Here is a 24,916-nt window from a genome sequence, read left to right on the forward strand (position 1 = left end):
TTCCAGACCATTCTAGATGAGAGTCAACACTGAGCCTCCATAGGCTCCATTCAAAGTAAACATCTGCATTTATTTTAAATCACATCCTCGGTGCGTCTGCACCTTTTCCATCCAGCTGTCAGGTGGCCCAATAACGCCTTGGATTCCATCCCTTTGTCAGTGCCACTAGCTGTTCCTGACTCTAGTTCCCAGGGGAGCCTCAAACTGGGGCCTGGCCCATAAAGCCACCGGCTAGCATCACATAGCTTCTCCAGCTCAAATAGCCCAAGGTCAGCATGTCTGCCGACCTCCAGGAATAACCGCAGTCACCGTGCCCAGGCGACACATCCTCGTGCTATGGGGAGAAGCCTCTGCTGGGTGACCCACCAGCCAACCCAGGGCCAATTTAATTTAGATAAACGCTCAAAGTCCAAACGGCCACGGGAAACCCCTGTTGTGCTGGCCAGCTGTCTCAGGAGCTGACTGCAGACACCTGGTCTGGGTCCCTCAAGCCTAGCAGAGCTTGTTATGTCCCCTAAGACAAAGGAGGAAAATGTGGCTCCCCGAGAGGAAGGTGCTGAGTACCTCACCCCAGGTGTCACCGAAGATGGGCGGTGACAGCACCGTACAGGCTGGCGGCCCACAGGCCCCATCCTCGCCTCACCCAGGGGGTCAGCAGTCGGTAAAACGTGGCCAGGCATGCCCATGGCAGTCCCTGCTCCCCACCCTGACCATCCGGGCCCAAACACACATGGAGAGTAAGACCAGGTTTCAGACCACAGTCAAGAGGAAGGAGGACGTTCTCAGTAGCACCATGTCATGCCCCTCTGCCATGATTCTGAAAAGGTTTCACCAGAGTTGCCACTCTGGGGAGATGTGATCTGTCCCCGTGACTGGTCAGATTGCCTCTGTAGCGGGGTGGCAGCAGCAGCACGGCAGGACTGCTAGGCGTCGTCACTGCAGTGGTCTGGAGCGGTCAGCAGGGGGCGCCTGTATCGGGCCATACTCTCCCACTCCTTCTTCACCATGACATACAGCCTCATTGCTGCCTGGGCATCCTGAATCTAGACAACACGAAACATCCCAGCAGGTGACGAGGCATAGCCGCAGCCCACAGTCAACCCCACAATGACTGAGCCCTCCCACTGCTATGGATGTACTGAGTGAGACATGGACCTGGCCACAAGATGTCACCAGGACGGGGAGGGAGGACACAAGCAGAGGGAGCAAGGACCTGATGGTCCCCACACTTCTGTGACTCAGACACCCCTCCCAGGAGAAGGGAAACCCAAAGAGGAGAAGCAACAAACACGCTGCCTTTTTAGGTCTCTGAGTGCGGGGTGATGGCAGGCTGGGTGCTGGGCACAGGGGCACAAGGACCAAGCAGACTGGCAAAAAGGGCCCAAAGCGCTGAGGCCATGTTGCAGGGGGTAACTGCTCCACAGAGGCAGAGCCAGCTGCTCAGCAGGGCCAGGCAGGGCAGGGCAGGGCAGGAGGGGTGGGTGGGGGGGCCCTTTGTAATTATTTGGCAACTTTTTCTCCAAATAACGAGAATGTAGTACTTTTGTGTTGTGTTAAATTCGTTAAATGTGCATATTTAGAATTTAACCAAAATTCCGTAACTCTGCTCTGCCATTTTTGTTTTCACCAGTAGCCTCGTAGGATACGTAGGTGCCCAGGCCCCACCTCCCCCATGTCTGTGTCAGGTGACTCATGCCTGGTTCCAGGTGAGAAACCACCCCAAACCCCATGGACTGCCCCCCAGGACACACTTACCGAACAGTGCTCTGCCTGCTGGACCTGGAGCCCAAGGATCTTCTCTGAAAGTAGTCTCAGAGACGGCCTTCCACTCTGCAAACGGAGAAGAGGCGGGTGGGGGCCTCTGCAGGCTCGGCCCAAAGAGGGTCACCCCACCAAGCAGGGAGTGGTTGGCTACTGAACCTCACCCAAGCGACCTACAGTTTGCCTCTCAGTGGAGGTGCTCATGGCACTTAGGGTGGCACCCACCAGCTGCAACCTCTTTATAGCATGATGGGCTGGTGATATACCCCTATCAGCCAATAAAGGGAGAGGGCCAGGGGAGGAGTCAGCATCCCCATCTCCTATCTTGAGGCCTCCCTGCTTATTTCTAGAGGGACAGCTCTGGCCAGGCACGGTGGCTCACACCTGTAATCTCAGCACTTAGAGGAGGCCAAGGAGGGCACATCACTTGAGCCCAGGAGTTTGAGAACAGCCAGGGCAACACAGCAAGACCCTATCTCTACAAAAAATAAAAATAAAAAAATTAGCCGGGGGTGGTGGCATATGCCTGCAGTCCCAGCTACTTCAGAGGCTAAGGTGGAAGGATTGCCTGAGCCTGGGAGGTGGCAGTTACAGTGAGCCGAGATTATGCCATTGCACTCCAGCCTGGGTGACAGAGCAAGACCCTGTCTAAAAAAAAAAAGAAGGATGAAGAACGGCTCTGCCCTTGGCACCCTCTAGAGCAGAATACGACAGTGGCACCAGGCCCTTAGTCAGTGACCCTGTTTCAGGTTAGAGTGGAAATAACTTGCCCTCTGTTGCAATCATTTTTAAGGTCAGCAATTAGCAGAACTCTATTTTTAAACATTCCTTCTACTTTTAAAGGTTAAAAGGAAAAACAAGAACCCTTTAACCAATAAGTCAGTCACCAGTGACCAGAAACAATGAAGTGACCAGCAAAACAGAAATACAGTATCTTGAGTCACACTCATTTTAAGTACCTTTACTTGACTCTTGAAAGGCTTATATTTCTGTGTGTCCCGAATCTTCTTTTTTGGATGATCAAGAAACAGTACCTAGAAAAAGAAAATATAATGATAATCATTTTCATTTTTGGTTTGTAGTAGCAGAACCCCCTCCCCCTGCCACCTTTTGCAAGTAACATCTTTGTGTGTGTGTGTGTGTGTGTGTGTGTGTGTGTGTGTGTGAGATGGAGTCTTGCTCTGTCACCCAGGCTGGAATGCAGTGGCTCCATCTTGGCTGACCGTAACCTCCGCCCCCAGGTTTCAAGTGATTCTCCTGACTCAGCCTCCCGAGTAGCTGGGATTACAAGTGCCCGCCACCACGCCTGGCTAATTTTTGTATTTTTTTAGTAGAGACAGGGTTTTGCCATGTTGGCCAGGCTGGTCTCGAACTCCTGACCTCAGGTGATCCACCCGCCTCGGCCTCCCAAAGTGCTGGGATTACAGGTGTGAGCCACCGCGGCTGCCCTGCAAGTAACATCTTGTAGGGAATCCAAGTGTGTCACACACACATGGAAACAAGGCATTGATACGAATTTAAACTCCAGAAGGAAATTTATCGCACTGACTTAAGCTGATGCCCAACAGTCAGAGACAATAAAAACAAAATCTTGAAATCAAGGAAGTAGGAGAAAAACAGTCAACAATTAACCAGCAACCAACTTATTCCTATGTTATACTTGTATTTTGAGTTGGTTCTGCACATCAGGAAGTTGGAAATAACACATTTTAACAGCTCATCTTGCAATCTTCGCATGCAATTTGTTTTGTTTTGTTTTTTGATAGGATCTCACTCTGTCACCCGGGCTGCAGTGCTATAGGGTAATCATGGCTCACTGCTGCCTTAACCTCCTGGGCTCAACTGACCCTCCCACCCCAGTCTCCTGAGTAGCTGGGACAACAGGCACACGCCACCACACCCGGCTAATTTTAAAATTTTTTATAGAGATGGGGTCTCCCTATGTTATTCAGGCTGGTCTCTAACTCCTGGCCTCAAGCAATCCTCCAGCCTCAGCCTCCCAAAAAGCTGGGATTACAGGCATAAGCCACTGTGTCTGGTCCTTAGCATAATCTTCAAGAAAGACTTAAACATGTGTTACACAAGTTACCAGGGATGGAGCCAGAGTCAGGAGGGAAGGACAAGTTACCACAGTGGCAGTCTCTGAGGGGATACGACAGGAGCACACAGAAGACCTTTCTGTGAGGACACTGCCCGGGTGGTTCTCATCTCAGTTTCACCCTCTATAAACAAGCATGAACACCTCCGGCATCTTTAATGGATTCACGAGATCTCTATAGTGCCATAACGGGAGCACCAGAGCAAAGGCTGCTGCCTGACCATTAGCATCTCTGCCACTTCCTTCTGAATGGCTTCAAGTTCCTCACCACATCCAAGTGCTTCAAGCCGGTGGGCAGAGGTGACAACTTAAGTGTCTCTCCCATCTAGTAGACTGGCCTTCCCGCTGTTCCCACTGTGTCCTTTAAACCAACATCCAGGCATTTGCTCATAAACTCAAAGTGACCCCCACCCTGTTCTCCTGTAAATACACGCGTATTCGCTCTGCCTGACTCTTTATTCCTGCCTCAGGTGACCAGGGGATGGCAGGCTGCCCGCCCAACCCATGACGCCTTCCCTGCCCAGGGTCTGTATATGTCTTTGAACTTGTTTCCCACGGTGGTGGTGTCTGAATTTGCACTTTCCATCTGAAGAACCAGGGGCTGCCCCAGGCGGGATTTTCCTCGGGACGCCAGGAAGAAGGCAAAGGCAAGCTCCCAGGGCCAGGGTGATGGTCAGGCAGGCGTAACCTGAACATGGCCACAGGGCATCTGCCAGGATAAACTTGTTTCCTGTTGAAGGACCCTGGTCACGGATGGGACAACTAGGCATTAGGCCTTCCTCCAGGTAAAAGAGGTATCAGCACCTTCATTTCTCATTAGGGCGGGGTTGCCAGCTGCTCTGGTATGGGAACCCCAGTTTCACTGGGGGCTCTCAAAACAAGAGCCTGGCATGGCTCCTAAAACACAGTAAGAACTCAGCACGTGGTATCTGATATTATTACCAAAGTATTCCCAACATACAGCACAAACCCACACATTGTTAAAAACTCCCCAACACAGCACAAGGGCGTGAGTGTAACACCCACGGAGCAGGGGCAGGCTGAGTCCCCAGGAGGGAGCCCAGTACCTTTAGGTCATTATGCAGAGCGTGCCCCACTAGAATTCTGCCCTTCAGTATCTCTGCCACTTCCTTCTGAACAACTTCAAGCTCTTCTCCTGGAAAATCAACACAAAGAAGCGGTTTTTTGCAACACACACATCACCATCATTCTGTGAGGAGGCAGCCCCGCTCCTACCCCTGGTCAGACCTAAGACAAATGGTCAGGCCTGCAATGCCACTACGGAGGGTGACTCGAAGCCACCACACCCACCCACCCCCCTGGGAGAAGTGCCTTGTGGGCCCCTGGCAGGGGTGGCTGCGAGAACCACCTCTGAGGAGAGGAATAAAGTGCTCCACAGTCTGCAAAGTCGGCTCATGGCTGGAGGAGAGCATATGTTGAGTGTATGCACTGAGAAACTTTTAGAGCCTCCTGGCAGCGCGGTTCTGCCTATTCAACCTCATAATTTACTTGACAATTTTCCAAATGGAAAAACAAAACTGCCCCCACAAAAATGGGCAGAGATGTGTTGCCCTAGGCCCTGCGCTCCAGAAGCAGCCCTGCCTGCTTCTGGGGACCACCCCACCACCAACCCCACTTGTACCCACTGAACAGGGCTGATTAGACCAAGGGTGGCCTGAGCCAAGTGGGACCAGCTAATTTTTTAAAAATATTTTTTAGAAGGCCAGGCGCAGTGGCTCACGCCTGTAATCCCAGCACTTTCGGAGGCGGAGGCAGGCGGATCACCTGAGTTCGGGAGTTCGAGACCAGCCTGACCAACGTGGAGAAACCCTGTCTCTACTTAAAATACAAAATTAGTCGGGTGTGGTGGCATATGCCTATAACTCCAGCTACTCGGGAGGCTGAGGCAGGAGAATCGCTTGAACCCAGGAGGTGGAGGTTGCAGTGAGCCGAGATTGTGCCATTGCACTTCAGCCTGGGCAACAAGAGCAAAACTCCATCTCAAAAAAAAAAAAAAAAAATTTTTTTTTTTAGAAACGAGGTCTCGCTATGTTGTCCAGGCTGGACTTGAACTCCTGGGCTCATACAATCCTCCCTCCTCAGCCTCTTGAGTAGCTGGGACTACAGGCATGAGCCACCATGCCCAGCTACTGGCCTGGTCTTAAAGTCAGTGGACAGGAGGCAATGAAGTGCAAGGCGTAAATGGGTGCAAAGCCGTCTAAGGATGCCTTTTGTATTTTAAAACCCATCGCCCCAAAAGGAGACAAGATGCATCGAAACTAGCTACAGTGAGTGGTCTCAGACAGAAAAGGGAACAAAAGGGAGAAAATGAATCCAGTGACTACTTTCCCTTCTAAGTTCCTGAGCTGTGGATGACATACCCTGCTTGAGGTTCTCAGGCCGAATCCCACTGACCGCTGTCCTATAGTCCGTCACAGGCTCGGCTGGTTTGACGTACTTGTCATAAACGCACTTCCCATACTGGTTCACGATGGACACACGGGCGGCCACGCTCTCCTCCCCCTTAGGGCCCACGCCCACCATCTCACAGTCCAAGGCTAAGGCTCTTGTCAGGCTGAAGGGTAACCAAAGGCTCTAGTTTAATAAACACGGCAGGACACAGGGCTCCAGGTCAGAGCCCCAGAGATCCATGGACTAAGTGTCAAGAGAGAAAAGCTCTCTGCCCCTCACTCATTTGTACCCACGTGACAAGCTCTGTGTGGTCCTGGTTCTTAGCAGGACCCTGGGAGGTGCTTGCTCCATTCACCTCAGGGAGAGGAAAGTATCCTCTTCCTTGAAGAAGCCCCGCCCTCCACGGCTAAGTATCCCCAGCAGACCCCACTCCCTGAGACCAGCGTACCCGCCGAAGGCCTGCTCTTTCACGAGGCTGAGGCTGACGCTGCCCTCGCTCTGACCCAACTGCTTCCTCGCTATCTTGGCCGCCTCTGGACCTATGGCAGCTTCGATATCCGCCGGGTCCACGTCGTCAAACCAGATGTCTTCCCTAAAAGGCAAAGGTAACAGGCTGATCACCAGAAGACCCTAGTGCAACTGGTGGGGTGGGGCTGTGGGGCTGACTGTGTAGGTGAGTGGAGCGATGGCACAGCCTGCCTCTCTCACAGGCTGGCCCCAGACATCCCAACTGCTGGCTCTGCTGCTTCTACTATTTTGATCATCTTGGCATTTTCCTTTTTTTTTTTGAGATGGAGTCTCACTGAGTCACCCAGCCTGGAGTGCAGTGGCACGATCTTGGCTCACTGCAACCTTTGCCTCCCAGGTTCAAGTGATTCTCTTGCCTCAGCCTCCCTAGTAGCTGGGATTACAGGCGCCCACTACCACGCCTGGCTAATTTTTTGTATTTTTAGTAGATACGGGGTTTCGTCATGTTGGCCAGGCTGGTCTTGAACTCCCAACCTCAACTGATCCACCTGCCTCAGCCTCCCAAAAAGCTGGAATTACAGGAGTGAGCCACAGCACCTGGCCTCATCTCTTTTCTTTTTAATTAGAAAATACACTCATTATTCAAGATTTAGGAACACAGACAAACACAAAGAATATAAAACAGAAACATATAACCCACCACCCAAGTGTAATGAGTGCTAACGTTTTAATTATGAAAGTAACAGGTTCATTATCAAACACTTAGGAAACACAGACAGACACAATGCCTGTAAGATGGAAACACAGAACCCCTTGCCCTCCGTACTCGGATGCTCACGCAGGCACGTAACACCTGCCTGGGGAATCTGTCTCTTGGGCTAAGGTTAAATGTCATTTCCTAGAAAAGCCATTCCCGGCCCCACTGAATGGACACGTCCCTCTTGTTTCAGGCGCCCAATACCTTCTCCTCACCAGATTTATCCTGACCACACTTATGCAACAGCTGCAGTTTACAGTTTGTCTACTGCACTTGACAATAAGCCTCAAGAGGGAGGAGAGGGCCCCCCTCACTGAACTCTATCCCAGACAGCCTGCCTAGCACAACACAGGGAGGCCCCCAAATGGCTCATTCCTCAGCCGTCAGCGACTGTGTCCTGAACACCCAGGCAACATGAAGCCAGCGGTGACTTACGAACACATCACCTCCAGCTGAACCATTCAGAGAAGGCCACTGACTCCTGGTCCACCCCATGTGGGTGGCCAGCACAGGGTTTATTCTTTTCACTTGTTTTTTTGGGAGTCTCGCTCCGTTGCCTGGGCTGGAGGCAGTAGTGCAATCACAGCTCACTGCAGCCTCAACCTCCTGGGATCAATTGATCCTTCCACCTTGGCCTCCCGAGGAGCTGGGACCACAGGCAACAGCCACCACACCTGGCTCCATCACAGGGTTGAAGTAATCACCAGGCACTGAGCCAAGACTGCCAACCTCACAATCTCCTTGTGACGCCACCATGACTACCACAAGGCACGGAGGACGTCAGAAACTTGCCCCAAACCACCCAACTGGCGAGAAGCAGGGACAGGCCTCATACTTGGGTCTTTCTGGCTTCAGCACGCTTTCCTTCCACACACGTGTACAGGCACCCACTAAATGCTGAGCTCTGCTCAATGCTTGGAAGAAGCAGGCCCTGCCTTATCATGCCCACACTCTAGGGGAAAACAAGTAACAGCAAGTAAACAAAGGAACAGACGACGTCAGGGTAAGGTGATGGAGAGACTGCGGTGAGGCCACCGGCCTCCGTAAGGAGACAGGCCTTGGTGAAGTCGCTGCGCCTCGCTTCTCAGTGGTGGGGTGGCCCATACTTACTCGGTGGGTGGGGCTGGGGCTGCCTCCTTAGCTTTCCGCTTCTTATGCTTGATGTCCCCTCGTTCTGGAACAACATCACCATTTGTCCTTTCCTTGGTTCCTTTCTTATTGTGCTCTGCTCCACTGGCCTTGGTGCGAGGTGCTGGAACCTTCCTGTCCATCCTGGAACCTGAAGGAACAGAGCCTCTGCTGGCCTCTTGGTCTTTTCCTGCCGGCATCTCCTCTCCCTTCACTTGAGGTGAGGTCTCTTTTTTGTTTCGCTGGATAATTTTGGGCTTCTTTTTGGAACCCATCTGAGAGATGACAAGAGGCTTTTCTGGGGCCTGAGATTTTTGTTTCAGCAGCCACTGGGACCCAAAATAAAATACATGCTACATTTGAATTTGGAAATTACACACAGCAGATTGAAAGAACTTACATGTGTATGCATATACGCACATATACACCAATCACATCTATACAATTCCCATCCGCATCACTGAAATTCATTTTCAAACGGTTTGAAAAAAGTTCTTTTTCATTCTCATGAGTCACTTGTGGTGAAATGCTGTTTCTTTGCTTACTATAATGCATTTTGCACCTGCTCCTTCATGCATACAAAATGTCAAACTCATTCTACACCTCGGGTACCTGTTGAGTGGCTGGACACCACAGACCACCTCCCATTTCAGTTTGTCTAGAAAGAATTTTGGAGTTAACTTCCCTCACAGCTTGGGCCAACATCCTGCTACACAGAAATCACTTTTTTTTAAAAAAGATTCCCTGGTTTGCTACTGCTGTGAAGGTCTCAGGAAGGTGGGGGTGTCATAAATGAAAAGAAAAGCTTCTGTCAGACTGGAGTGGCTGAAGAACTGCTGGCAGCCACACCTTGGCTGTCACGCAAGCAGAGGCTCCTGTGGTCTTAGAGCCCAGCTTCCACCCTGTGTTCAAATCCCCAGTGGGAGTGGGCTCCACCACAGTGTGACAATGAGGCGGGTGTTACTTACCTGTTCCTGTGATAGGTAAAGAACTGAAGGGCTGACTTTCTTGGATGAATTAGAAAACACTCAAAAGGCCGGGCGCGGTGGCTCACGCTTGTAATCTCAGCACTTTGGGAGGCCGAGGCGGGCGGATCACGAGGTCAGGAGATCGAGACCACAGTGAAACCCCGTCTCTACTAAAAATACAAAAAATTAGCCGGGCGTGGTGGCGGGCGTCTGTAGTCCCAGCTACTCGGAGAGGCTGAGGCAGCAGAATGGCGTGAACCCGGGAGGCAGAGTTTGCAGTGAGCCGAGATTGCGCCACTGCACTCCAGCCTGGGCGACAGAAAAAAAAAAAAAAAAAAAAAAAAAAAAAGAGAAAACACTCAAAAGTTTCCCTACAGCAAACATCCCTTCCATTCACTTATTTTGCTTTTCTTTCTTGGGAGAAGGAAGAAGAGTTGGTGTTCAAGAAATCCCACAGAACCCTGGGGCTGCCCATGGGAATTTGACGGGTCCTGTGTGTCAAGACAGGAATGTCTGCACTGAGATACTGTGCAGAGTATTAGGAGGCTCAAGAAGCGCTCAGGGAGGCTGAGGTGGGAGGATTGCTTGAGGTCAGGAGTTGAAGACCAGCCTGGGCAACAAAGTGAAACCCCATCTGTATTAGTTCATTGTGCATTGTTATAAAGGAATACCTGTGTTTGGTAATTTATAAAAAAAAAAGTTTATGTAGCTCATGGTCTTGCAGGTTGTACAAGAAGCATGGTGCCAGCATCTGCTTCTGGTGAGGCCGCAGGGAGCTTCCCATCATGGTGTAAGGTGAAGGGGGAGCAAGTGTGTCGCATGGCGAGAGAGCAAGCAAAAAAGGTGGTAGGCTCTTTTTAAACAACCAGCTCTCAAATGAACTAGCAGAGTAAGAATTTACTCATTACTGAGGGGAGGGCACCAAGTCATTCATGAGAGATCTGCCCCCATGACCCAATACCTCCTATGGGCCCCATCTCCAACACTGGGGATCACATTTCTTTTTTAAAAAAACTTTTTACTTTTATTTAGAGATGGAATCTCACCATGTTGCCCAGGCTGGAGCTGAACTCCTGAGCTCAAGTGATCCTCCTGCCTGGGCCTCCCAAAGCGCTGGGATTACACGTGTGGGCTACTCGGGAGGCTGAGGCAGAAGAATCACTGGGGCCCGGGCAGCAGTGAGCTACGATCCTAACAGTAGCTCCAAGGGATGTGGTAAGAATGTATGAGTGACGCACGTGGAAGAGTGTCTGGGAGAGAGCAGCCAACCTCTACAGAAGCGCCGGTCACTAGAGAGACAGCAGGTACAACACAGCCTGAAAAGCATGGACTCCAGAATCAGCCGCCTGGTTTCCAGCCGCAATCTTAGATGATCTGTTTAAATTTTTCCAGCCTATTTCCTCATCTGTACAATAGAGATGATGAAAGTGTCCACCTCACAGTCTTACTGTGGGGATTGCAACACACATGGCATAGAGCACATGGCAGAGTGCACATTTTAGGAGCTCAATTAGTATTTACTTCAAGACCGTAAGTGTCGCTAGAACCCTATCACATGTCTGCTATCTGCTTTTCACTTCTACACAGGAATCTTCTTTCTCCCTCTCTTGCTACAGAGACCAGTGTGTTCTTTTGTTGTTGTTGTTTGAGATGAGTCTCGCTCTGTCGCCCAGGCTGGAGTGCAGTGGCGCGATTTCGGCTTACTACTTGCCTCTGCCTCCCGGGTTCAAGCGATTCTTCTGCCTCAGGCTCCCCGAGTAGCTGCGACTACAGGCGCGCGCCATCACGCCCGGCTAATTTTTTTTTGTACTTTTTTAGTAGACACGGGGTTTCACCATGTTGGCCGGGCTGGTCTTGAACTCTTGACCTCAGGGGATCTGCCCGCCTCGGCCTCCCAAAGTGCTGGGATTACAGGCGTGAGGCCCCGCGCCCGGCCTCGTTTCGGGATTTTAAGCTAAATTTCTCTTTGTAAAATCCATTCTAGTTAGTTCATTATGCAAAAGGTACAAGGGCTTATCTTTGCTTTTTTGTACTTAAAATAATTCTTTCATCAATTTCTTTCACGCAAACAAGTTCAAGACCTCCCTCGAAAGGCCATCTTTCTTGTGAAAAGCCGTTTACAAGATTTCGATTCAAATCTGCCTTTACAGGTCCTTTCTGGGGCTACCCAAGTCTTTCCCTCCGTCGCGTTCTGCGAAAATGAGCTGCGCAGCGCTCCGCCCGGGGCCCCCTCAAGCCTCACCTCTTGCAGCGCCTTCCAGTTTTGAGAAAAGTCTTCTGGTGCCTTTGGAGGTCGCACCACAGCACCGGGGCCGCTTGCTGGCTTCTTGCTTACTTCCTGCCCCTTGCTTTCCCAAAATCTTTTTTTCTTCTTGTTTTTCTTCCGAGTGAGCGTCTTGACAGGACCCGGCTTAGCCACGGGGCTGCTGCTCGGGGCGCGCTTGGAGGCGGGGACCTTCGCCTTCCCCATCCTGCTGCCGTCCAGCGCCTGGGCCGGCGGCCACCCGAGACCCCGGCCTCCCCGGGCCCGGCGCCCTGGCAGCACAAGCGCCTGCCCAGGCCAGGCCGAAACACACCCGCCGCAGGTACCCCGTCCAGGAAAAGACTCCGGAAGAGACCCCGCACGCGTTCCGTATACCTCAGCGCGCACGCTCCAGTCCCCGGAAGCGCTCGTCTCTCCGCAACCGGCTGGAAACCGGGTCCCCGCCTCTGGTTCCTCGCAGCCTGGGCGGTTCGCCCGCACGGGACTTGGGCCGCCGCCTTAGCCAGCGGCATCCGGGGTCATCGACCTCGAGTTTGATTGGGGCAAGCCGAGGACCTCCCCAAGATCCAGGATGGGGGTTGAGAGATGCGGACGCCGGAAGGGAACTGGGGGGCCGCTGTGTGTGTAGCACCCGGTGGGGCAGCTGAGCTGGGGGCACTGGGCGGTGGGGCTAGTGAGAGCCGGGCTCGGCCGCTGGCCTGCGTCCTGGACTCTCGGGCCTTTCCCGCCTTGCGCTACTCCATGCTCAGCCTCACAGCGGCTCATCTTCCACATACAGTGGGGAAACAGGCCCAGGCACCGGGAGGAGTTCCCACCAGTTCACTCTGTAGCAGGACGAGCCGCAGACAAGAACCCCTCAGACACCGAATTGTAGAAGGAAAGGGCTTTATTTAGCGGGGAGCACCGGCAGACTCACGTCTCCAAAAACCGAGCTCTCCGAGTGAGCAATTCCTGTCCCTTTTAAGGGCTTACAACTCTAAAGGGGCCTGCGTGAGAGAGTCCTGATCGATTGAGCAAGCAGGGGGTACGTGACTGGGGGCTGCATGCACCAGTAATCAGAACGGAACAGAACAGGACAGGGATGTTCACAATGCTTTTCCATACAATGTCTGAAATCTATAGATAACATAACCAGTTAGGTCAAGGATTGATCTTTCACCAGGCCCAGGGCACAGCGCCGGGCTGTCTGCCTGTGGATTTTATTTCTGCCTTTTAGTTTTTACTTATTCTTTATTTGGAAGCAGAAATTGGGCATAAGACAATATGAGGGGTGGTCTCCTCCCTTACCTCCGCCTCCTGGGTTCAAGCGATTCTCCTGTCTCAGCCTCCTGAGTAGCTGGGATTACAGGTACACACCACCATGCTCTGCTAATTTTTGTATTTTTAGTAGACCTGGGGTTTCGCCATGTTGGCCAGGCTGTCTTGAACTCTTGACCTCAAGTGATCCATCCGCCTCGGCCTCCCAAAGTGCTGGGATTACAGGTGTGAGCCACCGTGCCCGGCCGGGAGTGGATAGATTTCATGTGCGTGTGTAACAGGCAGAGGTTGATGGAGTAACAGGGAAGTGAGGCTCCTAGGATTTTGGTCTGAGCAACTGGGTGTGGCCGTTTATCATCTCAATAAATGTCTGCGGGGAGCAGGGTGAAGTATGGGAGTGGAGCCATGAGCTCCTTTTCACACTTGCTGAGTTTGAATGGGCTGTCAGTCCCTAAGGAGAGACGTCTAATCAGCAGCAGGATCTAAGATTCCTAAGCTTAGGGAAGGGTCAGTGCTGGAGATGTAATTTGGAAATCGTCAGCATATAATTAGTGTTGAAACATGAACCTAGGTTAGTTCGTCCAAAGAGAGAGCACCAATATAGGGAGTGAAGGGTTAAGACCAGATAGCAGGTGCTGGGGGCTCTCCAGGGGCGAAGCAGCAGAGGAGGCTGAGGGGGAGCAGTCAGTGCAGTGGGAGGAGAGGCGGATGTGAGTGGCATTAGAGAATCCAGGGGGAGAATAAACCACATCAGATGCTGCTGAGAGGCTGAGAAAGATGAGGACAGAGAGATGGGAACCAGATATGGCGCTGAGATTGTCAGCAAGTCCACTGGAAAGGGTTTTCTTTTTTTTGTTTGTTTTGAGACGGAGTCTTGCTCTGCTGCCCAGGCTGGAGTGCAGTGGCGTGATATCGGCTCACCACAATCTCCACCTGCCGGGTTCAAGCGATTCTCCTGCCTCAGCCTCCTGAGTAGCTGGAACTACAGGTGCACGCCACCATGCCCAGCTAATTTTTTTTTTTTTTTTTTTTTTTTTTTTTTTTTTGAGACGAAGTTATGCTCTTGTCACCCAGGCTGGAGTGTAATGGCGCAATCTTGGCTCACCGCAACCTCCACCTCCTGGGTTCAAGTGATTCTTCTGCTTCAGCCTCCCAAGTAGCTGGGATTACAGGCATGTGCCACCATGCCCGGCTAATTTTGTACTTTTAGTAGAGATGGGGTTTCTCCATGTTGGCCAGGCTGGTATGGATCTCCAGACCTCAGATGATCCGCCCGCCTCAGCCTCCCAAAGTGTTGGGATTACAGGCGTGAGCCACCGCACCTAGCCTAATTTTTGTATTTTTGAAAAGAGATGGGGTTTCACTATGCTGGCCAGGCTGATCTCGAACTCCTGACCTCGTGATCTGCCTGCCTTGGCCTCCCAAAGTGCTGGGATCACAGGCGTGAGCCACAGCGCCGGGCCCGGGTTTTCTTTTTAAAAAAGGGAAAAACTTTGTTCCAGCAGTTTGCAAACCAGGGTGATGCAGCCTTCTGTACAAAGGTGCATTCCAGAGAACAAAGAGAACAAAGAAAGAGGTTGTCTTTTGTAGAGAACTTCCTGCCCAGGTTCCCACTTTGGTCCACTTATGCAAATAAGGAAGGCACACTTGCTTAGTTCTGATTGGTTAATACTTACTGAATTCAGATTGGCCGATGTAGGTCACAGTCAGGTTGATTCTGGCAGCATAAACAGGAACAGACAGCTATGAAACCGTCCCAGAGTTAAGGGAGAGTGGGGGCTTTCCAGGAACACAGAATGTGTGTGTGACCCTAGTAAGCAAATGGCTGCTGGGTCCTACTTTGAATTTATGCCCAGTTAGTAACTTGGGATCCATCATGAAGGAGTGGCTCTTTCAGGGTTCACAAAGTTATTGGTGACCTTTTAAAGATCAATTTCAGTGGGATGTGGGAATTGGAGGCAAGGAAGTAGAGATAGCCACTGAAAATAATGTTTCCAAGTTCCTAAAGAAAGCCAGAAACAGGGCTATGGCAGGAGGACAGCGTGGGTCAAGGGAAGGTCGTTGATTGTAATCAAGAGACACCAGAGTGTCTGGGCGTGGTGGCTTATGCCTGTAATCCCAGCACTTTGGGAGGCCGAGGCGGTCAGCTCACCTGAGGTCAGGAGTTTGAGACCAGCTTGGCCAACATGGCGACACCCCACCTCTACTAAAAATACAAAAACTAGCCAGGTGTGATGGCGGGCGCCTGTAATCCCAGCCACAAGGGAGGCCGAGGCAGGAGAATCACTTGAACCTGGGTTGCGGAGGTTGCAGCGAGCCGAGATCATGCCACTGCACTCCAGCCTGGGTGACACAGCAAGACTCTGCCTCAAAAAACAAACAAAAACGAAAAAAGAGACAGGAGAGTCATGTATGCTGATGGGGTGAGCCAGGTACCAGGATCTCGACATCTAAGCATGCCCCCTTCTCCAACAGCCTCCTTACTTTCCTGCATGAAAGCACACCCTCCCCTCCAGCCCCCCATTCCTTTATTCTGCTGTATTTTTCTCCATAACACTTACCACCTTTGAACGTACTATATACACAACACGTGTCTGTCTAGCAACTTTGCTGTCTGGCTCTCTTCCCTAGAGTTTAAGCTGTGAGAAGCCGAGGCTGCTGTCTGCCTGGCTCATGGCTGCTTTCCTGGTGTCTAGCACAGAGCCTAGCCTGTTTCAGGGGCTCAGTGAAACATTTGTTGGCTGAAGGAATGAATGAATGGCTCTAGCAGAGGGGCAGAAACTAACGATGCAGGAGGAGAGAACTGGGAAGGGATCCAGAGCCAGGGCCCGGCAGGGAGTGTAGATTCGTCCCCCCGATCGCAGAGGAGGAGAGAGGCTGCACTTTGAGGGGTGGAAAGACAAGGTGAATCCCCCTGCTGGTCATCAGCTTGTGCGGCTGTGTGGGTGTGAGGGGTGTAAGAGTGGTTTGGAGCACGTGAAGAGAGTCTTCCAGGAGATGAAGGGGATTGCCAGGTGGTTTGTGATGATGCCGAGATCTGGTGCCATGCAGCCCACTTCTGCGACTCTCCTCATCAGGGGCAGGCGCGGAGTAGGTGGAGAGTTGAGCCAGAACCACGATGTCTTTGGCACAGCCTCTTATCTGTCAGATGGGAGCGGGGACCCTGGAGAGAGAGCCAAGGTCCTGGCATTCCTTGTGAACCCCCATCTGCATGTTTCTGGTCCAGTGTCCCTTCTCCGGACTAGATGGCTTAGGCCTCCCCTAAGGAGGTGGGCGTGCACATCTGGAGAGCTCTCTGGAGTGCAGGACCAGGCTGCAGGGTACCCTGAACTGCAACCATCTTAGAGCAAGGCCCAGGTTGCAGCAGGAGGAGCTGCAGGCCGCCCACCCTAGCCAGGGCCCCTGCCCTGGCAGGAAGCTTCCAAGAGTAAACACTGCCTAATTGTCCCGCCCAGCGAGCCGGGCTGTTGCATTCCACACTGACCAGATTCCCAGTCACCAAGGCCCCTTCTCACTCCGCTCCACTCCACAGGCTGGCTTTCCTGAGGATGCGCCAGCGTCACCCCCGGGCAAGATGCCCTCCTCTCTGTGTGGCCGGAATCCTTGCCTGTGGCTTTCTCCTGGGCTGCTGGGGACCCTCCCATTTCCAGCAGGTGGGCTCATTCGCAGGAGCGGGGGTATTCTGGGAGCCTCTGGGTGGGGTATTCTGAGCTACCTGGGGCGAGGGGAGTGCCAAATAGCTGACTACATCGGCTTTGGGGTTTGCACTGGGCAGGGGAGTCTGTACTTGGGGCTTTGGGGATGAAGTGTGCTCACTGAAGAGGGAGTTGGTATCTCAGTACGACCTGCTCATTCGGTGAAGCTGAACAGACAGATACTAGTTTGTCCCAAACTGCGTAGGTTGCTCTTCTCTGCCTCTCCCTTCCTCTCCCACTCCCTGTCTCTGATTTCCCCCTCTCCTTCTTGGTTGGCCTCACCCACCTCCTGCCTCCTGTCTCCCTCTTCATCCATCTCTTTTTGTTCTTTTTTCTCTCTCTTTTTTTTTTTTTTTTTTTTTAAGACATGGGGTCTTGTTATGTTGCCCCGGCTGGTCTCAAACTCCTGGACTCAAGTGATCCTCCCACCTCGGTCTCCCCAAGTGTCAGGATTACAGGCGTGAGCCACTGTGCCTGGCCCCATCCATCTCTTTTTGTCTTGCAGAGTTGTCTTCAGGCTTTGGAGCCGCAGGCCGTGTCTTCTTACTTGAGCCCTGGTGCTCCCGTAAAAGGTACTTGTCCTGGTGTCTTCTCTCCTGGGGGGAGTTTCTGAGGACTTTCAAGGGATATCTCACCATTGAGTCAGTGGTCTGGGATTTTTGGTGGATCTGGCAGGAGAAGGTCAGAGAAGCTGCTGTCATCCCTGTTAATTAACTCTGTTACTTCCTGCCAAGTTGATATAAGCTGGTCTGGGTGTTCCAGCCAGGCCAGGGTTCTCACCCTAGCTTCTGTTAAATATCACAAGGGAACAGTCACCGATTGGCTGGCCCCTCCTGCCCCATGGCCTCTGCTGAGCTGGCTGATTTTCAGGAGCTCTTGTGGTTTCTGACCATGGATGTAAATATTTATTCCTTCTGTGGGAAACAAGATAGGTACTGGCTCAGGCTCCCTCCTAAGGCCATGGATTTCCTTATGATAAAGGCCTGTCCCCATTGCCCACAGGCCCATGTCTGTGACCTTCTCCGGGTGCGAGCCCCCTTCCCAGTAGGGCCATTGGCAACTTGACTAATGGCTGATGGGGGCCAGAGGCAGGTGGGCTAGTGGTCAGGGGCAACGGGAGGGCAACACCCACTTTGTGACCTGGTTCTTTGTGGTCTAGGCCAGAGGCACACTGACCAGTGCCTGGGGCCGTGCTGGGGGCTGGATGCAGCCGACGCTGTCTGGGTATCCCATAGCCTGGGTCCTGCCAGCTCTGCCACTCCTCAAAGCCTGAGAGATCATTGCCCAGGGTCCCTGACCCTCTAAGGGCTCCCTTGGGAGAGGACAGTGAGGGCTGGCCTGGGCCCCTGCTTCCCAAGAGACCACCGGGCTCCACTCGTGTTCAGTTTCCTGTCGGGGTCCATGATGTTACTCATGAAACACCTGTGCCCAGAGCAGGGTCCAGGAGGCAGGGCAGGGGCTTTCCCCTTTGGGCAGAGCCACCAGGGCAGTGGGAAGCTTGTCTTGATGGGGTGACCCAAAGGACACAATAGCCCAACAGCTCCTCCTGGGCCCTGCCCTTTGCGTGCCTGGTCACTAATGGGGTCTGGCTCTTGGGGTGGGGGTGACACGCAATGTCCTGACTTCGCAAGGCCATCCTTCCAAGACCCGCCAGCCCCTCTCCTGTTAGCTTTCCACTACTTGCTCTCTAGAACCATCGCCCTCTGCTCTCCCTCTACCCCTCCAGGCCGCCCTCCTTCCCCCGGCTTCCAGAGGCAGAGGCGGGCTGCAGGCAGCATCCTACACCTGGAGCTGCTGGTGGCCGTGGGCCCTGATGTCTTCCAGGCTCACCAGGAGGACACGGAGCGCTACGTGCTCACCAACCTCAACATCGTGAGTGCCCATGCTGGACTGTGCAGGTCCCCACAGCCAGGGCTGGTGACCAATGTCTGTGGGCTGGTGTATCTGGTAGTCTGAATACCGTGGGTTAAACTCAGGTAGAATGGCTCGGGGCTCTTCCTCTTCTCCCTCCCTCCCCTGGGTAGAGGTGGGTGAGGCCCCACACCCTCTCTCAGCTCCATAGCACACGCACACCCTGCAGCCTCTCACTACTCAAGTCCCTTCATCTGGGGCCGCCCTCAAGCCTGGCCTCTTCCCCAGTATCCATTTGACCCCCACGAAGCTCAGCTAACACAACCCTGGCAAATGGGATGCGGGCTGCTCACACTGCCCTCTGCACCCCGACCCTGCCCTCTCTCCATTCCTTGTCCCCTACTCAGAGTGGCGAGGACAGGTCACCCATCTGAAATCTAAACAGAGACTGCTGGCAAAGGAGATGCCCACCTTCATTTCTTGCTAGCACCTGAATCCCTGCAGCCCCCGCTCACTTGAAAGCTGGGGAAGGGTGGGCAGGGAAGCACTACCCCACTAGCCGCTGTCTCAGAAAGACAAACAAGGCCAGGCGCAGTGGCTCATGCCTATAATCCCAGCACTTTGGGAGGCCAAGGCGGGTGGATCATCCGAAGTCAGGAGTTCAAGACCAGCCTGACCAACATGGTGAAACCCCGTAGCTACTAAAAATACAAAAATTAGCTAGGCATGGTGGCAGGTGCCTATAATCTGAGAGGAGCCTATGATCTGAGAGGAGCAGCATTTGACTGGAATATCCGACTCGTGACCATCTGTGTGCTCTCATCCCCTTGCTTTGGAGTTTGTTTTCCTTGCGTTAGTTGGCTTTCCTGAGCCATGAGCTGAGAAGCAGCAGAGGCATGGCTGACTGTGCATCACATTTTAGGAGCCCCCCTCCTCGCTTCCCACACATGCTGGTGGAGTAGCCTCTAGCTCTTCGCACCCCGGGGGCCCCTAGGAGTCAGCAGCTGCCTGGGGCTGGCAATGCCCACCCGATAGGTTACCTCTCTCATTTGCCCTTCCACAGGGGGCGGAACTGCTTCGGGACCCATCCCTGGGGGCTCAGTTTCGGGTGCACCTGGTGAAGATGGTCATTCTGACAGAGCCCGAGGTAGGCATGGAGCTGGAGCTCAGCATGCCATACAGAGCGGGAAGCCCAAGTCATCGCGTCTCCATCCTCTTTAACCTCTTGTCCTGGATGCCCCAGGCAGCATGGATCACAGAATGCGTTCAGCCAGACAGACTAGCTGCCCTCCCAGCTCTACCCAGCACTCAGCACAGGCTGTCTGACTACTTCTCTGAGCCTCAGTTGTCTCATCCCTAACATGGGCTAGTCATAGGGTTGTTATGAGGACTAACTGGGAAACACACCGACCGCAGTCAGCACCGTGCCTGGTTGGGGTGTCCTAAATGCAGGCTTTGCTGTGGATCCGCAGGGTGCTCCAAATATCACAGCCAACCTCACCTCGTCCCTGCTGAGCGTTTGTGGGTGGAGCCAGACCATCAATCCTGAGGACGACACGGATCCTGGCCATGCTGACCTGGTCCTCTACATCACCAGGTAGCCGAGCTTTCTGATGGGTGCTGGCCAGCCAGCCTGGGAAGGCTGCACCCTCAGCCTCCTGCCCTCTGCAAAGGTGACCCCAGGGCAGGCACGTGCCTTGGCACCACCCAAGTGACTGTTTTCTCTCACCGAGGTTTGACCTGGAGTTGCCTGATGGTAACCGGCAGGTGCGGGGGGTCACCCAGCTGGGCGGTGCCTGCTCCCCAACCTGGAGCTGCCTCATTACCGAGGACACTGGCTTCGACCTGGGAGTCACCATCGCCCATGAGATTGGGCACAGGTATGCAGCCCCACCAGCTGTCCCCAGGCTCTGGCGAGGAGCTGACCTGGGTACCCAGGGTGGAGGTGGCCTTGACAAGCAGCTGGTCCTTATAGAGTTTCTCCAGAGGAGCCTGTGCCCCTCACGCCAACAGACGCAGGTGTGAGGACAGGGGAACCCGATACTGTTTGATTAAAAGAAACCTTTTTTCCAAAAGACGAGCAAAACACCTTTAGCAGGTAGAAAATAACTTCTGTAGAAAATTCAGATAAAGAAAGAGCAGGCTGTAAAAATTATCTCAAATCCCACCATTTAGAGATAGTCTCTTCACATTTTGTATTTAATTTCATTCTTTTCTTTACACACACACACACGTATTTCTTATTTGCAAAATTGGGATTTAGTTTGGATCTCTGAATAAAAGGAAAATTGTGATTATGCTGTGCATTGCTTTGGTACCTGCTATTTCTTTTTCTTTTTTTTTCTTTTTTTTTTTTTTGAGATGAAGTTTCGCTCTTGTTGCCCAGGCTGGAGTGCAATGACATGATCTCAGCTCATTGCAACCTCCACCTCCTGGGTTCAAGTGATTCTCCTGCCTCAGCCTCCCAAGTAGCTGGGATTACAGGCATGTGCCACCATGCCCAGCTAATTTTGTATTTTTAGTAGAGATGGGGGTTTCTCCATGTTGGTCAGGCTGGTCTCGAACCCCCGACCTCAGGTGATCCGCCCGCCTCGGTCTCCCAAAGTGCTGGGATTACAGGCGAGAGCCACTGCATCCAGCCTTTCTTTTTTCTTCCTAGGGTGAGTGCAGGATTTACCTGTTCTTTATGTAATAATATATCCCAAACATTATCCCAGGTCTCTTACAGGTGTGCACCATAATTTATTTAATCAGTCCCCTCTTCTTGGATGTCTAGGCTGTCTGAACACGTCTTCCTGTTGTGAACATTATGCATTCCTGTGGGCAAACCTTCACTCCTACCTATAACCATTTACCTAGAGTGATGGGTTTCATTTCTTTAGTTTTTTAAGTATGAAAATAATACCCAATTGTTGTAAAAATTCAAACAGTGCAGAGATTTCTAAAGTAAAAAGTGAATTTTCACGTTCCTTGCCCACCAACCCCCACCTGACCCTTTTCAACCCCTCTGAGCCTGGGAAGGTTGAGGCAGGGTTCCTGGGTGTGGGACAAGGCGGGGCTCCTTCTCCCTCAGAGGGAGCATAGTTCCTTCTGCTCCTGTGATGCAGAACACGTGAGCCCCCAAACTGGGGCTTAGTTCTTGGCTTCACCCAGGAAAGTATTCAAGAGTGAGCAGGTGGTGTTAGACAGCAACTTTGATTGATGCGGCAGTGGGCAGAGTGTACAGCCCTGTGACTGTATACAGCACAGCATATCCCTTTTGAAGCCAGGCTACCCCATAGACACTGTGCCCAAAAGAGTAGCTCAAAGGCAGGGCTGCAGTCCTAGTTATACCCACTTCTAATTATATGCAAATTAAGGGGCCAGATTATGCAGAAATTTCTAGAAAAAGGGCAGTAACTTATGGGTTTTCGTCATGGAAAAGGGGCAGTAACTTCTGGGTTTTGCCATGGCAATGGCAAACTGGCATGGCACACTGGTGGGCGTGTCTTATGGAAAGGGGCTTCCCACCCCTCCCTGTTTTAGCTAGTCCTCTGGTCCAGTGTCCAAGCGGGGCCTCCAGAGTGGAGTCCATCTCCTACCTCACCGGTCGGTGCCTGGCCTCTCCCACCCCATTAGCAGTTCTCCATCAGTTCCGCTTTGGGGAAAGCAAGCTCTGTTGTGACAGTTTGGAAACGGTTCACCTTCCTGGCCTAGGAATGCAAACAATGGCCAAGGGCAAGCACGTTTTAACTGAACTTTAAAATCGTGCTTTCCTCACTGTAGGTGAATTTCACGCTTAACACATCCATGTAAACAATCCCCAGAGCAGCCCTTCAAGGCCCCGGCCAGTCCCCACCTCCCCACAGACTCCTAACACCATGAATTAATGTGGCTTGCACATTTTTAAAGACTTTTGATACTTATCAGCAAAAGATGCGAGAGCCACCCTGCTGGGCTAGCGCTCCCTTCTAGGGGAAACTGAGGCAGGCCGCACGGGGGGGCCCTCTGCACTGCGCCCGGTTAGCAGATGGCGGCGTCAGGGGTCGACCCGGATCGGAAAACTCGCTGGCGCTGCGGCACTAGGGCGCAGGGCCCCTGACTCGCGGACCCCGATCCCGCCCCCGCCCCCACCTCCGCCGGCCGCCTTAGCGCAACTCCCCGCCCCCCGACCAGCTTCGGCCTGGAGCACGACGGCGCGCCCGGCAGCGGCTGCGGCCCCAGCGGACACGTGATGGCTTCGGACGGCGCCGCGCCCCGCGCCGGCCTCGCCTGGTCCCCCTGCAGCCGCCGGCAGCTGCTGAGCCTGCTCAGGTAGCGGCCGCCCCGCGGGAGGGGCGCGCGAGCCTCCGGCCAGCCCGCTGGGCCGCCCGCGCCACCCCTCCCTACGTCCGTCCCCACTCCGCATTCAGCCCTCCTTCCTGTTCCACCCCTCCGTCCAACCCACCCCTCCGTCCAACCCACCCCTCCGTCCAACCCACCCCTCCGTCCAACCCCGCGCCCACCCCTCCGTCCCACCCCGCTGCGCCCACTCCTCCGCCCACCCCCTGCGCCCACCCCTCCGTCCCAACCCCTGCACCACCCCCGTCCCACCCACCTGCCCCACCCCCTGCACCTCCCCCCCGTGCTGTCCCACCCTCTGCGGCCACCCCTCTGTCCAACCCCTGCGCCCACCGCTCCGTTCCACCCCCTCCCTGCGCCCACCCTTGCGTCCTCCCTCGCCGCCTTGCGCTCACATTTTCGTTCCAGCCAATCTGGGCACGCATCCCTCCGTCCACCCCCATCCCGCCCCCTGACTCCACATCCACTCCCTCGTTCTCTCCCACTTGCCTACACCCACCCCTGCATCCTACCCTCCTCCATCCACCCCTCCATCTCAGCCCCCTGCACCCACCCCGTTACTGCGCCCACCCCCTCACTTCACCCCCTTACCCTTCGTCTGCCTCCACCCGCCCCGACCCCTCCGTCCACTCTCCACGCTCCATCAGCCCCACACCCCTATCTCCCCCGCCCGCGTACATGTATCCCTGCGTCCCCTTCCCGCCGACCGCACCGCTCCCGTGCTTAACCTGCATCTGCTCCATCCCACTCTGACCCGTCCCTCCGTCGCCGCTCCCTCTGCTTAGTCTTGGTCCCAGCCAAGAGCCGGCTCCTGGTGGGGGGCGCGGGCCGAGAACTCCTGTTCCCACTCACAAAAGGCCACGCTTCCAAACGCTTCCATCCTCGTGCCCACTCCTCCGTCCCGCCTTCTCTCGGTGTACACCCCGGGACTGAGCCGGGCCTTGTCGCAGCGCAGGACGGGCGCGCTGCGTGTGGGACCCGCCGCGGCCTCAGCCCGGGTCCGCGGGGCGCCCGCCGGAGGCGCAGCCTGGCCTCTACTACAGCGCCAACGAGCAGTGCCGCGTGGCCTTCGGCCCCAAGGCTGTCGCCTGCACCTTCGCCAGGGAGCACCCTGTGAGTCTGCCGGCGGTGGCCTGGTATTGGCCATGAGGTCCCTCCGCATCACCCAGCTCATGTCCCCCCAAACGTGCATCGTGAGAACCTGCTGGGTGCCGTGCTAGGCTGAGGTACTAAGCCAGGGCAGCTTAGTTTAATGCTGTCTGTGGCCTCTGGAAATTATTTAAAATGGCCGGGCGCAGTGGCTCACGCCTGTAATCCCAGCACTTTGGGAGGCCGAGGCGGGCGGATCACGAGGTCAGGAGATCGAGACCATCCTGGCTAACACGGTGAAACCCCGTCTCTACTGAAAATACAAAAAATTAGCCGGGCATGGTGGCGGGCGCCTATAGTCCCAGCTACTTGGGAGGCTGAGGCAGGAGAATGCCGTGAACCCGGGAGGCGGAGCTTGCAGTGAGCCGAGATCTCGCCACTGCACTCCAGCCTGGGCGACAGAGCGAGACTTTGCCTCAAAAAAAAAAAAAAAAAAAATTAATTATTTAAAATGTTTGAACAAAAGCCCCAACATTTTTGTTTAACTGGGCCCCACAAATTATGTAGCTAGTCCTGGGAGAGCCCCTGTGCCCAAGGACTCCTGGCTGAGTGAGGACACCAATCTTAAACAGTTACCAAGGACTTCCCCATCTATTGTGGCTGGAGTCAGCCTGGAGGGCTTCCTGGAGGAAGTGGCCTCCAAACTGAACCCACAGCAGAAGTGGGGCTGGTAGTGGGAGGGGAGATGAAGGAGAGCAGGCACGCCAAAAGACAGACTTCCTCGCAGGATTGCATAGGACATTCATGGGCTCCAGGCACTTTTGCCTTGATGGGCCCCTTCCTCCACAA

At 53.7% G+C, this 24,916-nt stretch overlaps 2 protein-coding genes across 3 annotated transcripts in view; one reads left to right on the forward strand and one right to left on the reverse strand.

Annotated features, from left to right (window-relative positions):
- Nucleotides 1–49: 49 nt before the first annotated feature.
- REXO4 (REX4 homolog, 3'-5' exonuclease) lies at nucleotides 50–12,228 on the reverse strand. Of its 2 annotated transcripts, XM_032165555.2 has the most exons (8): nucleotides 11,835–12,228; nucleotides 8,607–8,953; nucleotides 6,720–6,863; nucleotides 6,241–6,434; nucleotides 4,927–5,015; nucleotides 2,721–2,795; nucleotides 1,756–1,830; nucleotides 50–1,043 (listed from the first exon to the last, which is right to left on the reverse strand). In XM_032165555.2, exons 1-8 carry the CDS (start codon nucleotides 12,060–12,062, stop codon nucleotides 924–926), a joined length of 1,272 nt encoding a protein of 423 aa, XP_032021446.1. In that variant the 5' UTR covers nucleotides 12,063–12,228; the 3' UTR covers nucleotides 50–923. The 2 variants fall into 2 exon arrangements, with proteins under 2 accessions (XP_032021446.1, XP_032021448.1); XM_032165557.2 differs by lacking the exons at nucleotides 6,241–6,434; nucleotides 6,720–6,863 and having other exon boundaries at nucleotides 8,607–8,775; nucleotides 11,835–12,216.
- A 334-nt stretch (nucleotides 12,229–12,562) lies between these two features.
- The window catches only part of ADAMTS13 (ADAM metallopeptidase with thrombospondin type 1 motif 13), a 40,996-nt gene continuing 28,642 nt past the window's right edge, over nucleotides 12,563–24,916 (forward strand). Inside the window, exons 1-9 of the mRNA XM_032165558.2 lie at nucleotides 12,563–12,795; nucleotides 16,645–16,765; nucleotides 17,313–17,379; nucleotides 18,534–18,679; nucleotides 19,722–19,805; nucleotides 20,131–20,255; nucleotides 20,392–20,538; nucleotides 22,814–22,951; nucleotides 23,929–24,091. Coding sequence (XP_032021449.1) covers nucleotides 16,661–16,765; nucleotides 17,313–17,379; nucleotides 18,534–18,679; nucleotides 19,722–19,805; nucleotides 20,131–20,255; nucleotides 20,392–20,538; nucleotides 22,814–22,951; nucleotides 23,929–24,091 — 975 coding nt within the window. The 5' untranslated portion in view covers nucleotides 12,563–12,795; nucleotides 16,645–16,660. The remainder of the gene's footprint in view (nucleotides 12,796–16,644; nucleotides 16,766–17,312; nucleotides 17,380–18,533; nucleotides 18,680–19,721; nucleotides 19,806–20,130; nucleotides 20,256–20,391; nucleotides 20,539–22,813; nucleotides 22,952–23,928; nucleotides 24,092–24,916) is intronic.

The sequence above is a fragment of the Hylobates moloch genome, unplaced genomic scaffold, assembly GCF_009828535.3.
Source record: "Hylobates moloch isolate HMO894 unplaced genomic scaffold, HMol_V3 SCAFFOLD_10, whole genome shotgun sequence".
Taxonomy (NCBI): domain Eukaryota; kingdom Metazoa; phylum Chordata; class Mammalia; order Primates; family Hylobatidae; genus Hylobates; species Hylobates moloch.